We start from the raw sequence: 16650 nt of genomic DNA, 5'->3' as shown, positions 1-16650 counted from the left end.
CACCTGGGAGTGTGTATCTGTTTCTAATCTGTGTCTCTAGCCTAAAGGTAATTGCAGTAACTTGGTGCACCTAGATCCGGTGACCTGAACTCACTTCAGCCACAGCTGCACTCTCTGTCTGCTCTGCTTTGTGTAATAAAGTTTGCTTTTTGTGCTTTTTCCTGTGCCAGGTCATGACACATTTAATTCAGTTACACACTTACTATAGTAGATATAGTACAAATACACTGTAGTACATTCACACTGGCTTCTGAGTACATCAGTGTTCTAGCAGTAAAAGTAGTCAGTTACTTTCCAGCACTGGTGGACTCGGTGCTCCCATGCTTGGAAAAAAAACATGCTTGGATGCCCCTGAGGTATATAAAACATAATAAAAGCCCCTCTAGGGTGTCCTTAAAATGGAGAAAATGCCCTCTAGGGTGCCCTGCATGCAAGAACAATTTTAATCTAAATCAGGAGCTGTTTCACCATAAATGCATCACAACAGCTTCTGCCTAGTAACACCAGGCAAGTCACATCAATCACCAAACAAAGAACAAAAGGACACTGAAAAAGGTAGATAGGGGATAACAACACAAATAATATTATACCCTGTCTATCTACCAACTGGTTCTGCTTCATTTATTATACAAACAAACATACTCACTGTGGCTGTCAGCAGAGTTAAGTGGGAAACTGTGGTGACAGACTCCTAGGGGCCCCCTAAAATTTAAATTGTAATACTGTTACATAGAAACATGCTCCGCTGAAGCACAGCTGACAAAATAAGGGCGTGAAGGTCAAGATTTTATTTACCCAGGTATCTTTAAAGAGGGCGCTCTACTTCATCTTAAGTGGTACTGTGCTTACATGGTAAATAATTAAATATTTTTTGTTACAATTTTGCCACAGCAAAACCTGAGGCCATGTAAAATTTTAGAGGAAGATGACTGTGCATAATGCAGAAAAGGGGATGGATAGATTAATCTTTATTGTTATTGCACAAAGTACAAGTACTTGAAATGCACAATGAAATTTTTGGCAGTGTTTTGTCGTGAACAATGAAATGCAGTTTAACATCTAACCAGGAGTGCAAAAATGCAGTAAGGTGCAGAGTATGTACATATGTATATGTAAATAATAGAGCAGATATAAATATGACTTATGTTATAAGATATATACAGTATTAACAGTATGGACAGATTGAAATGAATACACTAAAATATTACAGCTTGTATAGCAGCACAATTGCTGTATGAATGTAATAATTGGTGTAAATATACAGTAAGGGTGAATTTAGCTGAGATATAGTTTCATTATAAAATGTTATATGTATAAATATATAAATATATGTATATTTACAATATGAACAGTATTAATGGTAATAGTGCAGTTGTGAATACAAGTGATTCAATATATCTAACATTATAAACAGAAGAAACAGCTACATATGAATATGAATAGACTAAAGATATTTACAGTATTGTTGTCATAGTATTTTAGTATTTTCTCTCATATATATTCTCTCTGCATATATATTTTTAATATTAAGAATGAATATTAAAAATATTATTTATAACATTTAACATTTAATATTTTAATGAAACCAAAATATATTTTTGAATACATTTCTGAATATTTATTATCCACTTTGTATATTGTGAGCCACTGTAACAAGTGAATTTCCCAAGTGTGGGATAATTAAAGTCTTATCCTATCGTATTTACCTTTCTTTTCCTCTCTATGTTCTCAGTTGATTAAATATTTCCTTACATTACATATTGCTTTCTGAGCATTTCCTCCTTTACTGCTCCATCACCTACGCACAGAGCTGATACTTACATTTCAAGAAATGTGGTTCACATTAGGCAATAACAGGCTTGTTACCATGTGTTACCATTCAGCTCCAAAGGACAGGGAAATAAGTAGGAACTGAGGGTTGAGGAAGTGTCACTTCTTCACATGCTGTCAGACATTTAGACGTCTCATACAAGAAACTATGATATCATTCACATGCTGTCCGCTAATAGACATGGAGCGGCTGTTTTGGTTTTCTCTTTTGCTCACCTACCTGCCAGTAACAGGTAAGACACTTTTGTTATGTATTTCTCAGCATTGCGTACATTATTCCTTTAGGGAATAAGACTTTCAAGGAATTCAACGTTCAGTAAGTTTCTCTATCTATCATTGCAGAGAGCATGGAAAATGCTGACAGCTGTTTATCACAGCCAGAAACGGTGATCTTGCAAACAGGACAAAGTGCTTTTCTTCCTTGTACTGTCAGTTCACATTGTTCAGCCAACGACTGGGATTATGAGTGGATTTCTTTCAAAGAAAGCACCTGTATTCGTATAAATCTGAAAAATCCTCTGAAGTACAGTCTGGAAGGAGCATCTTTACACATTCGGTCACTTCAAGCTAATGACAGTGGGATCTACTACTGTGCTGCACTAAACCATGGAGACTCCGCACACGGCACGCAGCATGTAGGGTTTGGTACAACTCTTGTAGTGAGAGGTGAGAGAGAAAACTGCTTTTAAAAAGTCAGGCACCAATGTTTGGTTGCGTTATAGATGAATTAAGACACACAGATTTTCTTGTTTTCAGAACGATTTAAAATAAGGACGAAGCACATTCTTCTGTGGCTGTCATTTGTCCTTTTGGCCATCTACAGCTTGGTAATACTGACACTTATTATAAAGAAGGTAAATATTGTGAACAGATTTATTTTAAGAGTCCATACAAACAAGACGGACAGAGTACTGATGTGAAATTTCTCTTTGCTCTAGTGTGGCTGCAGAAAGAATGCCAAAACTGAAAAGGTTTGTGTCTGATTTTTTTGTTTTAATTTGGATTAAATAAGTTTACTAAATGGGGGGAAAACCCAACAGAAGCAGAAAGAGGAACAGGAACCAATGCCTCTGTGCACCACTGTCCAGAAAGACTCTTACAACAGCATGAATGACAAAGTAGTTAACCCTTCGAATAACTTTGTTTAATGATACATTTCTTCTCAACTGTGCAGACAAAGAAGACCTCAACTAAAAAAACACAATTCCGCGATGTGCTACAAGAAATGTACAGCAAAAGGAACTTTGAGCGAAGCAAACAAACTGTGAGCAGAAACGTTTCTGAAGTTGAGGTAAATCTTGTTGCAGCATGTGATGGTTAGGTTTAGTCAACAGATTGAGTAAGCGTGGAACTTCTGCATAACTTACTGCCAGTAGGTAATTTCCTGCAAATAATAAAAATACAATTTAATGGCAAATTTGATTTCCTGTCTTGCAGGCTGGAAACACCGACAACAATAGTTCATCTGATGACATCTATCAAAATGTCTAAACGACACGTCAGACCTGCATCATCCTGATAGAGGAACTTCTAAAGTTATCAAACACCAGATGCTGTTATGAGACTAAGGAAATGAGCAAATTAACATGAGCTGCAGAGTACTTCTATTATTATTTCTCAAGATTCAGCAGTGACGGACACACAGACCAGTCTTGTAGCTATTATAGTTTTATTTATGCTCTGTTGATCTGAATGAATATCGTAGTACCTTCAACAATTTCATTCTTTTCAAAAACAGTGCAGGAAACTGGAAAAAAAGAAAGGAAATCCAATCCATAATGTGATGTAGTCACATGATTTTAATCAATCAATTCCATTTATTCAATAGAGTTCAGATAATAATCCGTTCTATAGAAAAATAATTTGTGATTTGTACATTCAGAAAGAGAGTAAAAAGTAGGACAGGATATTTACATTTCCAGGACAAATGTTTGTATGCTTCAGAAGAGCAAAGTAAAAAAAATAAAAATAATTACTGACACACCTTCAACACATCATGAAATCACAAACATTTCATAGATAATGCACTTTTATTAAAATCATTGGAAGCCAACCAAAAAGGCACAGTATTATATATAATGCAGTACAGTGTATGGTAGACCATGTTTAAAGTAAGAGAGAAAATATATTTCTGGTTTGTAAGGCAACATTTCACCTGATATCTCTGTGATTCATCTTGCAGTGTCATATTTTGTACCATGACTTCATATATGTTTATTCACTGCAAATACCTACAGAAAGCGTTAACATTAGAATATACCTCTGCATTATTTGTAAAGTTAAAGTGGATGTTTATTTGTCTATGTGCTTCTTTTTTTTTACACATTAAAAGCTGTGATATGAACTTTTAGCAGAAGTCTTCCTTTTTCTTTTTTTTACTCACGTTTACAGGAAGGATGATGTGTTAACCCTTACCCCTTATTCATAATGTCTGATGTAATATGTTTCCTAAATTGGTTTTGTCGTTTGCTTAAATGTTGTGCTTCCTGTAAGTCTGTGTACAAAAGACACATTTTAGAAAATCATTATGATGGGCCTATACACGAGCGATCAGGAGCTCTATACGACCTGCAAATTATCTACAATTTGCTTGTGATACTCATTTGTAACCTGTGATGCTGCCAGCATCTGCAAACGGATCCACATCATCCAGCAGCAAAATACGGAGCGTAAACATTGATTTTTTTTTCTCTACCCACACTGCAGATGTAGATACCAGAATGATATGTTACTAAAAGAAAATACAGATTGCAGCTGTGATGTCTTTTTTGTGTGTATAACAATACACTAATGCCCTTAATCATAAAACCAAAATCAACCCTTGGGGAACATATGATGTGCCATAATGTGCTCCTACACAGGAGGTAGTCAGTCTACAGTTAATCCCTTTAATCTTCAGCTTCCAGGTTCGTTTCTCCCACCTTGTTTGAAGCTCTGACATTTACCTGCTAAAGATTATATAGGCATAATATATATTTTTATAAAATTGGATTGGACCTTATTTCCACTGGCAGTTTGTATCACTTCCATTGCTGCTTCCAGTTCCTTGGAACTTTGTAATTTCCATTCAATTTTGACATTTAGGCGAATACAGTTCCTCTATTAACTGTATTTTTAGCATGCCTTCTGGGGAATCTGACCCTTTTTTTACCCAGAGCAAAGCCATCATACAAACAAACAACAAAGTATCATGATCCCTTCGGTTTGGTCCACTTGTGTTTGAAAAAGATCAGACAGTTGGAGTGCATAAGGGGCTAGTTATGGACTATAAAGTAGGAATCTACAAAAGTGATTATGCGATTAGATCAAACGGTTTTATTTACTTGCTGTCGGCTTTCAGCACTCCCAAGATGTTTCCCTTGTGTTAACAATATAAACTGCATCAGCACCACCCTGCATTCTCTCAAATATACAGTTGTGTACACATAATTTCTTACCTAACAATACAGAATTTCCCATCTACAGAAACATCAACAAGTTCCCTTTTATTTGTGATCATAGTGAAGTTAGCCGTCGATATACTTTGTGTCAACGGTGTGACTGTTGCGTATGGAAAACGGCCTCCATGCCAGGGCTTGCAGAGCAGCGACAAACATGGGCACCAGACACACCAGGTAGAACATGACACTGTGGAGGCTCTCCACGGTGCTGGAAAGATGGAGGGATTTTGTTATGACGCTGTGATGGCGATTATTTGAAACAGTCAAACTGAGCATGTTACGCAGAAAAGGAAGAAGAGAGATCACATGTTTCTAAATGTGTTTCTAAACCGTCACACTTTCTTTACACATACCTGTTGTTGTGTAATAGAGGTGTGTATTAACTTTGTGAGCCAATGCTTAACAAATACTGTACTGCACATCAACTATCTGACTCCAAAGAAAATATTGAATTGACCTCTCTAGATTTACCTTTGAACTAAAATGTAGTGTTCAAGAAGTGTCTCTTAATCATTGACATGTATTCAGTTGAAGACAACCTTGATGGGAAAATGGAAGCTGCAGTTACTTCAAAGTTTCTAAACTTTTCACTGTGGCAATTTACTAGTTCTACTTCAATCCAATGATAAATAAGAATAAATAGGAATTTTAAACCATTAAGATCAATGTAAAGTTAACTGATTCCAAAGTTGGTCTTTTAGTGTAAATTTCCTCAAAGAGAGAATTTTATATTAAAAAGACGACTTACTTACGACTAACTTAATTTAAATGAGACGGCAGAAGCTTCACATTAACTTCACATAAACTTTTATGGTTTGGTTGCACAGCAGACAGACTTACAGGTGTATTAAAGAGGGCTGAGTTCTTGTTATAGGTATTCTTGGTATTCTGCATGCTTACTCATGCTTGCTTGTTTACTGCTTGTCCTTCTTTGACAAGCAACATGCTGTATAACCAGTCTATTGGAAGTGCGCAGGAGAAATCATTATAGCAAGGAAAAGCCTGTTCTATTGTACTATTGTTTTAAATTGTGAACTTGTCCTTTAAAAGTAGCTTTCAACCATCTAACAGTTATTGTCGTGTTATTGTTGTATTGTAATGCTTTTGTGGAACGGTTTACTGATGGATTATGTATCTTGGTGAACCATAGTGAACACTCTTTATATTGCATGCTGTAATATAAAGAATACACCATTAATAAAACATGCAGATCCATGGGTCACCACCAGTAGCTGGACCCCTTATAATATTAATATTTTCTCTCAGAGTGTGATGTTTATTTTATTAGCAAGCATTAGTTGATACAGACTTCAAATTGGCACAAATCAAACTGCACACAATTGTTAGATTAGAAAGGTTTTCAGCAGTTTTGAGTCAAGAAGAAGCAAGAAACTCTCCATACCTTGGATTTGAATCCTTTCCTGCTTGCTTCAGCTGCTCATAGCCAAACTGGTTGAGGATGTTAATCACTAACATAGGGGCCAGAGACTGAGCCGGCTTGGTGAACAGAGCATTCGTGCCAAACACCATGGAGGAGAGAGGGGTACTGTAAGAAGAAAAGAAAGAAGAAAACCTTTCAAATAATACAACAAAATGTTGTAAATGTTGTATTGTACAAATCCCTTTTGACCTATATTCAATTGAATACAGCACAAAGACAAGATATCCACATTTCACTTAGGGCAGGTCATGCTATTGTGCCGTCATTACAATGGACAGGACAATCTGTATGTGAGGCATGACCTGAGTTAGTGTGCTGATAATCCTGTTTTTTCTTTATTGTTTTTTTTTTTTTACCTGCGCTTGTACTTCTGCAGATCTGTGTCAATGATGTCAGCCAAAGGCAAGCCAAAAAGACTGAAGCAGGCTTGGATGATGACCCTGAATAAAAGATAAGAGAGAAGAGAGAGAGTGTGTGTGTGAAGGTGTAATTCAGTCAAGCGTGATTATGTAGTTACAATAATAAGAAAGTAAGTCGTTTAACCTCCTACATATTAATGGTGAGGAAAAATGCCAGGATATAGTAGTGCTGAGGACCAAGTGCTAGCATGATAGCTGCCATTCCAGCCTCCATGTAGAAGGCGAAGAGGATGATCCTGTAGTAGCCAAGACCATGGAGGAGGCTCTGACAGCTTAGTACTAACAGCTGGGATGGAGAGGAGTCAGGAGCATATTAATACAAAGTACGGTAAAGTAGTACATCAAATGTTTCACTGTTGGTGCATTCATGTAACTGTATAGAGCTCTGAGAGTCTAACAATGGGCTGCCAAAAGGCAATGTATTCATAAGCTATGTTTAAGTAACAGACACCCTGAAGATAAATAACGATAAGCAAATAATATCATTCAACTCTCAAGTCCGGATGTTAGAGTGGTTTACGGCTTAAAACAATAGATTCAAATTGAGACAGACAATACCTGTGGACAGATGAATCCTGCTCCGTACATGATGCTCTTGGCCAGTGATGGAAGTAAATCAGGAGGAATCAGGTGCTCAGTGAATATCATGGTAAAGTTATTAAAGAAAGCCAACATGAAAACCTGGAAGAAGTTCATGATCACAAAAAGCTGGAAGTCCCTGTTGGTCAGGATTTGCCACGTCAACGTTTTTAACATGGAGATGGAAGTGGCCGACTGGGGATGGGAAGCTTGGTCAGCAGGCCTGTCTTCATCTGATACAGATCCTTTGTTATCAAAGCGGCTCTCGCTGTGGAAGCCCGTATAGAGCATGCAGCAGCAGCTCAGGATAGCGATCAACACTGTGAAGGCTTGGAAGGACCCAAAGTCCTCCATGTTTTTGGAAACCACACCACAGAAGAGGACGCTGGATGAGCCAATGAGAGAAGCCACCTGGGAAGTAAAGAGGAGGGGATATGAAAAAGTGGGGAATGCAGAAGAAAAGATGGAGGTAGTGTTTGGTATCCAAAGTCCTTACCTGGTTGTACTTTATAAGTCTTAGTCGGTTCTGATGGTGGCTGGAAATCTCCGCAAACAACGCGCACTGTGCCAGCAGCACAAACGTCAGCAAGCCGTCAAAGGCGCACAGCGCCACGGCCAAGTGTAAGCCGCTCAACCAGTCGCCAGGGGCGTAGGATCGCCACGGGAACCAGGCTAGAAGAAAAGTGAGCGAGTAGAGGGGAGCACCATACAGGATGGAGAGACGTCGCTGAGAGCAGCAGGGCACCCTGGAGTTATCTTGCAGGTAGCCGAAGAGAGGATCATTGACTGCATTCCACACCATGTAAACCACCTGTGGAGGTTCAAAGGATTCATTTATTAGCCAAGGGTGACATTTTGATAATTGGCTGATCTTTTAATTGATCAAATCAATCAAACATGTGATCGTTCCGGGCTTCTCAAATGTTAGGATTTGCTGCTTTTCTCCAATTTACATGATTGTAAATTGATTATCTTTCATGCATCACTTTTTTTATTTTTTATTTAATGCACTCTTAAGTCATTAAGCTGCAATTAACATATTTTTCTGCATAAATCTCTTTAACAACTCCAGCCCTGCTCAAACATTCAATCATTCTGAAGATATGATTTTGTTGTGAGTTTGATTACTTGATGTCAGTGTTGTTATTTATAAAAAATACTATATAAAACTCACCTGTGATTGGTGGAAAGCTCCCTCTGACACCTGGTACTTATTGATAAACAGTTTCACGTAGTAGAAGCTGAATATATTGTTGATCATGGAGGCTCCCAGTGTGGTCATGGCATAAGACAGAGCTGCAGGGTTGATCCCAAACTTCACCATCTGATGTCGGCCTACATTCATTCTTCCGGAGCGTACACCTGCTCCAGGTTTCTCGTCCACGGCCATGGCAGCTCAGGTAACACCTGAAGTTACCTGTCGGTGTCAGGAAATGCTCACGGTCACTTACAATCGCTGTTGTGCACTGTTGTTGTTTTGCATTGCTGAAAAATGTACTGCTACTAGCAAAAACAGTGAAATTAGTCGTATATCCCGGAGTAAAAACACAGCTTGTTGTTGCTCCGGCTATCTCATTTTCTAAGATGTCCACATGTCACGATGATACTTCCCGTTGAACAGGTTTCTTGGATGTTTGCCTCGGTTTAAAAAAAGATCTCTCCTCAACTGATCTGAAATCTTGTCAAACTCAATTCATATGCCTGCCGGGAGGGGCGGGGCGTGGAAATAACAAACAGACATCTGATTGGCCAGAGGGATTCTTTGGCTGTGCTTACCGCTTCGTGATTGGTTGATAGAAATGTCTGCCAACGAGAGCAGGACGTTACGACAACAAAAAAAAAAATGTTTTAAAAGTATTTAATTGTTTGTCTTTAGACTTTTAATAGTAATATAATTAATATTAAGTTAAAATTAAAAAAAAGTAAAATATTCTATTGTAGTTAAAGCCGTTTCTGCCACCTACCGGATGTTGGGGTGTATTAGAGATTTGCCACGTTGCCGTTAACAACAGACTTAACGGCTCACGCTGCACCGGCAGGATGTAGTTGAGGTTTCACTAACGCACGGAGCGGACAACCTGAAGCTCTTTAAGACTTAACGCACACCTACCTGTGTGTCAGGCTCCTGCCAGCTGCAGTCCTCGCTCGTCCCGACATGTTAACCGACGTGATTTTGGAGGAAGAGTTTGACAAGAATGGAGCAGAGTCTTGGTACGACCCGCAGGACCTGGAGCACGGTAAGAGCTGCCCGGCGCTGTGGTCGCACCCAAAACTCTGTCTGAGTCTGTGTGTAAGCTGAGCATGTTATTACTCCATGCACACACACAGACAGCTGGATTATATAGTCAGATATGTTTGTTTTTTGATCACCATATTATGGGTTGAAATAGATGACTAACAAGTCTATAATGTCTACATCTTGTGACAGAGTAGTCATGAGTTTAAAGCTCAGGGTTTCCTCAGGCTGTCTTGTTGTCTGATATACTTTGCTTTTTCTGTTTGTGTGCTGCTTTGAGATAAAGAGTCACATAAATCATGAAAAAAGTAAAGCAAGTAAGAATTAAACATGTCCATTAATAATGAGAAATCAGTAGGATGAATTAATTAATGTACATAGTGTATATACTTTACAGTACAGGGATATGAGATTTATAATAAAAAAACATGTTATCTAGAAGGTATGAAAAGTGTGGGAGAAGAGTGAAAAGTAACAAAAAATTATAATATTTAAATAATCTTTGTTGATTGATAAATCTAATCTATTAATTGTTTCAGACATTAGCTGGTGCTTCCTTAGTTTATTTGAAGCTTCTGTTTGAAATATATGAAAATAATTGAATATGTGGGGTTTAGCTTTTTTTAATTTTATTTTTTTAAACATGTTACAGCTTTTAAAAGCGATAAATCAACCAATAAAATAATTGACCGATTCATCGAGCCCAAATGAATTACTGTTATAATTAAATCGATGAATGGACAAGTACATGACCAAGTCTCGGTTGTAGGAAAACAATCTTAAAAGCCGCAGTCCTGATACAGAGGCAGCTCGTAGGCAGCAAAGACTTCCTGAAGCATTCCACAATGGTAAAACTGAGAATACTAATGCTGTTTATAGATTCAGGAAGGGATTTGAGTCATTCTCCAGGATGGGTAAATGTTTTATGCAGCAGCGTCCTCTCTGGTACCAACTCTAAGGACTTCAGAGCAGCGTCTAAGGTTGCTGTTTGGTTGCCACATGGCGTGTTTGTGATAAAAAATCGCAGGGCTTACACTGGTTTTTGTGTGATTTCATTGCATTGTTATCGACTAATAGTCCCACATTAGGCATGCTTCATTTCAACTCTGAGGGATAGCCAACACTGTTGTTGGACAAGATCCAGAATTTGAAGGAATTTAGTGGGAGGAAGGGTCACAAGGAAATCCCAAAGCATGCCTTAGATTCCTCCGTGATACACCAGTGCCAGACAATGAGGTGTTTGTGTTTTATACCCTTTACACACATCTAGTTCTGTCCGTTGCCTGTGTTTGGGCATTGAAACTGTCACGTATCTTGTGTTTACATGTTTCTCTGTGTCTTGACAGATCTCCATTTGGCAGCGGAGCTGGGAAAAACCCTCCTCGACAGGAATCATGAGCTGGAGCAGGCCCTGCAGCAGATGTACTCCACAAACCAGGAGCAGCTGCAGGAGATAGAGGTGATAAACGTTAGGAAGGAACTAATCAGAGTTTTTTAAGGGTCCAGCAGCACTAAGCTATCTCCGAGGACAGTGTATGAGCAAGACGTATCCATTTCACCATGCAAAACACGTGTTCATACAGTATATCCTCCACTGTTTACAATCTGTCAGTCCATACTTATTGTTGCTGCATATATTAAGTGAATTTATATGAATGAGACTCCAGTGAGAGATCATTCATTGAGAAAGGTTCATGTCGAGGGATCTGAAAAGCTCTTTCACTGGGAGGGAAGAGGCATTGAGAATTCCTCTCAGCTTTAAACAGGATAGAGTAAAAGCTAATCCTGACCAGTCTGACCTACTGAGGCTTTGGCACCGTGCAGCCTCCTGGCAGGATGTTCATCTTGCCTAATTATAGGAAAACTTTCACCAGCTTATTCGCCACCTTACACCTTTTTACTTGGACGTCGTTTGAGTAACCAAGCTCCTAACCTTAAGGTTTGTTCTTAATCTAGAAAATATTTCTTTGTTGTTCACATAAATGACCAAACTTTTTGGAAATATTCTGGCTGTCTCAGTCTATGATAATACAGCAGAGCACAGATTTTGGTAAATGAACACAATTAGGCCTCATATTTCAGTGCTGAGGTGTTTCATTTGAGCATATCCAGGCATCCGTATGAGTCTGTGGACATGGCATGCAGCAGGTATACAAAGATAAGAGTCTTAATATCTTTATGGCATTAAGAGAGAGCCAGTCTCTTGAGGATTTATCGAGGTTGATATGGTAATCCCCGTACGTCTGTCTGACCCTCATCCTCATGCAGTGTCCGTCTCCCTTCTTACTCACTGCATTAACGTCAGTCTTTAAAAGCTGTGTGTAATACGTGCCTGCACTAGACAAACGGTTGCATCAATTTCTACCTGATAAAAGTTATTTAGTCTGCCTGTTTCCAAAGGAACATCTCTGTAGCTAATGAGTACATTCTTCAACATAACTCACAGACTTGTGTTATACTTCACCACCACAGTGTTAAGTCTTCTTCTGGGCCTTTTAATTGGCAGTTCTTTGCTTCTAGCGGAAACCTTCGCTCTTCTCTTTTGATGCATTTGCGTATTTCCCTCCTGAATCTGAACCAATAAATCAGATCTATAAACACACATATAGGGCTGCGTCAATTACATTCATGATCAGTTGAAATAAAATAATCCAGAGCCCAAAGTAACCTCTTTAAATCTCCTATTTTGTTGTTAAAATACCAAAAATATTCCGTTTATACTTATATAAAACATAGAAAAATAGCCAATCCTTACGTTGCTGGTGAATATCCAACATTTTTACATGACATTTGTAGAATTATTTAGTTATTATTTCCCACAAATTAAGCTAAATCTTTGTCATTTCCCTCTCTTGTTCACCAGTACCTGACTAAACAGGTGGACCTTCTGCGTCAGATGAACGACCAACATGCCAGAGTGTATGAGCAGCTAGACACGACAGCCAGGGATCTGGAGAAAGGCAACCAGAGACTAGTGCAGGACAACCGCCTGGCCCAGCAGAAGATCCATAGGTCGGTTGGCTTGTTATGAGAGTCAGACAGAATTACTCAACTAAGCAGTTAGACTTAATACAGTCTTCTTTCCCCTTCAGTCTAACAGAGGCCATTGAAGGGCTTCAGACCTACATGGAGGACCTGCAGGCTCAGGTTGATGAGCTTAAGGCTGCCCAGGCCGAGCGAAACAAACGAGATCTGGCAGAGCAGCGACGCAGCCTCGGAGCACAGAGTGTGTCCTGTATCAAAGAGCTGTATGACTTACACATTGACAGGTATTGTGTGTGTGTCACTGCTCATGCTCCGCTGTACAGCGCTAATAGCAGAAGTACACGATATGACGGGAAATTATGTGGTAGACCCAGACAGTATTGTGTGATAAAGTCACAGTGAGTCACCTTGGGAATTTTGACAACATATATTAAGGGGATGTGAATAGTAAGTGCTCCTGCTGTCCGATTTTTCTCTTTACCTTCAGTGCACCGCTGTCTCAGCCCCTTGTATGCTGACAGGACACTTACAGGTCACCCAGACCCAGAGCAGACCTCCTCCTTTAGACGTAATCCAAAGGACAAGGAAGTTAATCTCCCCTATTGTCAGCAGTGTGCTAATACATACGCGCTACTGTTCATGCACCTGTTTAAATGTGCTTTGGAGAGCAAAGAGGTGTAACTTAATGTTTGTGAGTCAGGTTTAGGAGAATAGTTACTGTAAATAAAGACACAGATTAAAAGAAAAACAGGAAACAGTGCATGAGTGGAGCCTTGAGTAGTCTCTCTTGCAGGCTACATGTGACTTAAACAACCTCCGGCAGAAAATTAAGATAAATTCTTGAGAAAACTTGCCTAATAGGCAAAACCCAGGGCAAAAAGTCTGCACAAAAAGCTTAATTGCTGTGGGTGTGTGGTAACTGAAGGTGACTCAGTGCTTTACTCGTCTGGATTTCGTGGACACTATTTTTAGAGTTTTTAGTGAGTGAATCAAACTCAAACCGTCTCCTGATGTATTGTGATTTCAGTGTAATTCCCTTTTTTGTGCGTGAGTCACCTTTCTACACATTTATTGACATTGCTGTCTCCTGGCTCAGGCATCCTGCCCGCGATTGTCTGCGAGTGGACAGACTCTGGTCCCCTCAGGGCTCTTTCTATGACCGAGACAGACGCCAAGACCCGGAGGAGGAGAACGTGATTCTCCAGCGCTCCATCCAGACGCTTCAGAGCCAGATAGCCATGGAGCGGAGCCGCAGGGAGGTTGCAGAGCAGGAGAGTGAGCTGACAGCCAGGGAGAACAGAGACCTGGAGCAGAGACTGGCCCTGCTGGACGGCTGCCAGTCCAGGCAGAAGGAGCTGGAGGCCGAAGTGGAGCAGCTGCGGCTCTCGTGGCGCGCTGACTGTGCCAACAGGTAGGCCTGGACTCGATTCCAAATGTCAAATTACTTTGGCTCCAATTTTATGACTGAAACTTTTTTTTTTTTTTTAATAATTTCTCCACTCCCAACAGTGTCAGGAGACCGGACCAGCTGCTGTTGCCTGATACAGTATTCTTTGCCTCAGACGAAACATCCAGCACGGGGCAGGATGTGGTGGAGGAGACGGTAGAAAAGGATGAGGAGCTGAGAAGATACAGCCGACAGAGGTGTAACAGCGACAGTGTTTTGAGAGCGACGAACCCAGATGAGATTCGTCGCGGTCACGAGCAACTGTGTATAAGGCGGGTGGAGGCCGTGAAACAGAGGGGTATTTCTCTGCTCAACGAGGTGGATGCACAGTACAGCGCACTGCAGGTGGTGTATTTATCTCACATCTGGTGCAAGTTATGCATGAGAAATATTTAGATTTTTCTGCTAATGTAATAATACAGCAGTTAAAAGAAATCATATGCACGTAACCCCTAAAATATGTTGCATTTCGTCTAGGTGAAATATGACGAGTTGCTACGGCGGTGCCAGCAGGCTACAGACGAGCTCAGCCATAAAGCCGTCCAGACGTCCAGCAGCCCCTTTGCGAGCAGCCGGACTCTCCGACGGCTGTCCAGCTCAGCTACACTCTCCAATCTGACAATCGTTCTGGAAGATGGCCAGCAGCCCGAATACAAGGCGCTCTTCAACGAGATTTTCACCTGCATCCAAAAGACCAAAGAGGACCTCAGCGAGAACAGACGCCCAGACAAGGACTGTGATTCCCGGGGCTCTGCCAAATGATGCTATCATTCATCATCCTGGGACTTGGAGTCATTTGTGTTTGATAAAGGAGAAACTTTGAGGTTATTTTGCTATAACAATATCCAGAGGGTGCAGATACATTAAGCACACTCAGTCCCTGTACGTCTTACACGTGCTGCAATCCTCTTATCTCCTGTCACTTTGACGCACCCGTGCTTTTGTTAGTCAGCACTGTTCCTTTTATTCCGTCCTTATCAAAATTAAGTGTTAACTTGTTATGTAAAGATAAAAAAAAATGCATTCCACAGTTCAACAACAAACATAGAAACTATAGTGATGACCGTGGAGCTCTTTACCACTTTACAAATGTAAATAATTATCATATTGAGATATTTATAGTTCGATAAATATGTGATCAGATTCTTGGCTAGTAAAAAGTACATATCAGTGTGTAGCTTTCCCCCTAAATTTACAAGTATTATGTCCACCAACAGTATTCGGTGTTTGTATAAAGTTAACCCGGTGACCACTTGATCATTTGGTGCTTGGGAGGGAAATGCACACAGGTTTATTGTTTGTGTTTATAGACGTTGGAGATGTAAGCTGGTATGTATGACTTATGTAAAGTGAAAAGTTGAAATGGAATGAAAAACTGTAGAAATAACTAAAGACTCAGGAGTTTATGATAATAAGATTAAGAGCTAGTGTAAGTTGGTATTTGTAAGTTGGCAATAGTTGGTTGAGTTGAGGGTCATTGGCGAGTCACCAGGGAAATATCAGTGGAAACTGGAAACAACTCTGCACTTTTAAGACTGAATCACGTTTTCTGTTTTATTTATTCTTTTTGTTGTAGTTTTGTAAGTATATATTTATTTTCTTTGTCACTAATTATGCATAGAAGTTTGGTCAGATGAAAGTGACCAGAAGTAAAATTAAATATACACTGAGGTGCTTATTTTGTTGTTGGTGATTGAAAAATTCACAATATTTCTTCTGACTTGAACATTTCCAACTCTGGTTGGTCAGGTTAGCATAAACAACTAAAAGACATCACTAACAGTATATTCTTATAACACCTTTTTAAACACATTCTCAACTATTGTTGGCTGAACTTTACTAACCTGACAAACCTGGCTTTAAAATAGTGTCATTTTACTTTCACTTAGCAAAGTGCTGTTTTAAGCTGTGAAACTTATACTGCTGCAGAAGCCATTGCTGTATGATCATAGGTGTCCTCTATGAAGACTTACATGTTTTTCTTACAACTAACTAGTAAAAAAATATTGATGCAAGAGCCTGTTGAGTATTCTCTGTGTCCTAATGTCTAAAACACTAGTTGAATTGTAGGCACTGTAGCAGGAGAGATGTTTCAACCTGTCCTGCAGTGCATTGAATTAAAGCAACGAGTCATTTTCTCTCCTACACGATCCAGAGGATTTCTTGTTGCTCAAGACCCCCGTCCACTAGTGTACTCTGTGATCCAGTAAATTAATGGAGCTTTTGTCTTTTTTTTTTACATAACTGAGATTTCACCACTGTGCTTTCAACTT

The 16650-nt window shown here is 39.6% G+C and overlaps 3 protein-coding genes across 6 annotated transcripts; 2 read left to right on the top strand and 1 right to left on the bottom strand.

The window, feature by feature from the left end:
• The first annotated feature begins 1903 nt into the window (after positions 1-1903).
• On the top strand, positions 1904-4181 carry LOC104925718 (immunoglobulin superfamily member 6). 3 transcript variants are annotated; one of them, XM_027285352.1, is made up of 6 exons: positions 1904-2063; positions 2173-2496; positions 2587-2684; positions 2769-2801; positions 3005-3094; positions 3268-4181. In XM_027285352.1, exons 1-6 carry the CDS (start codon positions 1979-1981, stop codon positions 3319-3321), a joined length of 684 nt encoding a protein of 227 aa, XP_027141153.1. In that variant the 5' UTR covers positions 1904-1978; the 3' UTR covers positions 3322-4181. The 3 variants fall into 3 exon arrangements, with proteins under 3 accessions (XP_027141153.1, XP_010737714.2, XP_019118596.1); XM_010739412.3 differs by having other exon boundaries at positions 3005-3121; XM_019263051.2 differs by having other exon boundaries at positions 1919-2063; positions 2264-2496; positions 3005-3121.
• A 944-nt stretch (positions 4182-5125) lies between these two features.
• On the bottom strand, positions 5126-9953 carry mfsd13al (major facilitator superfamily domain containing 13a-like). Of its 2 annotated transcripts, XM_027285350.1 has the most exons (8): positions 9820-9953; positions 8884-9126; positions 8206-8520; positions 7689-8120; positions 7262-7416; positions 7068-7151; positions 6673-6816; positions 5126-5478 (listed from the first exon to the last, which is right to left on the bottom strand). In XM_027285350.1, the coding sequence occupies exons 2-8, from the start codon at positions 9097-9099 to the stop codon at positions 5337-5339; spliced, it is 1488 nt and encodes a 495-aa protein (XP_027141151.1). In that variant the 5' UTR covers positions 9100-9126; positions 9820-9953; the 3' UTR covers positions 5126-5336. The 2 variants fall into 2 exon arrangements, with proteins under 2 accessions (XP_027141151.1, XP_027141150.1); XM_027285349.1 differs by lacking the exon at positions 9820-9953 and having other exon boundaries at positions 8884-9419.
• cdr2a (cerebellar degeneration-related protein 2a) lies at positions 9682-16392 on the top strand. The gene is made up of 7 exons (XM_027285351.1): positions 9682-9946; positions 11292-11404; positions 12809-12957; positions 13038-13214; positions 14027-14341; positions 14440-14722; positions 14855-16392. The coding sequence occupies exons 1-7, from the start codon at positions 9865-9867 to the stop codon at positions 15137-15139; spliced, it is 1404 nt and encodes a 467-aa protein (XP_027141152.1). The 5' UTR covers positions 9682-9864; the 3' UTR covers positions 15140-16392.
• The last annotated feature ends 258 nt before the right edge of the window (positions 16393-16650 follow it).

Source organism: Larimichthys crocea, chromosome XII (assembly GCF_000972845.2).
Source record: "Larimichthys crocea isolate SSNF chromosome XII, L_crocea_2.0, whole genome shotgun sequence".
Classification (NCBI taxonomy): domain Eukaryota; kingdom Metazoa; phylum Chordata; class Actinopteri; family Sciaenidae; genus Larimichthys; species Larimichthys crocea.
This window is presented reverse-complemented; position numbering and strand designations above follow the sequence as displayed.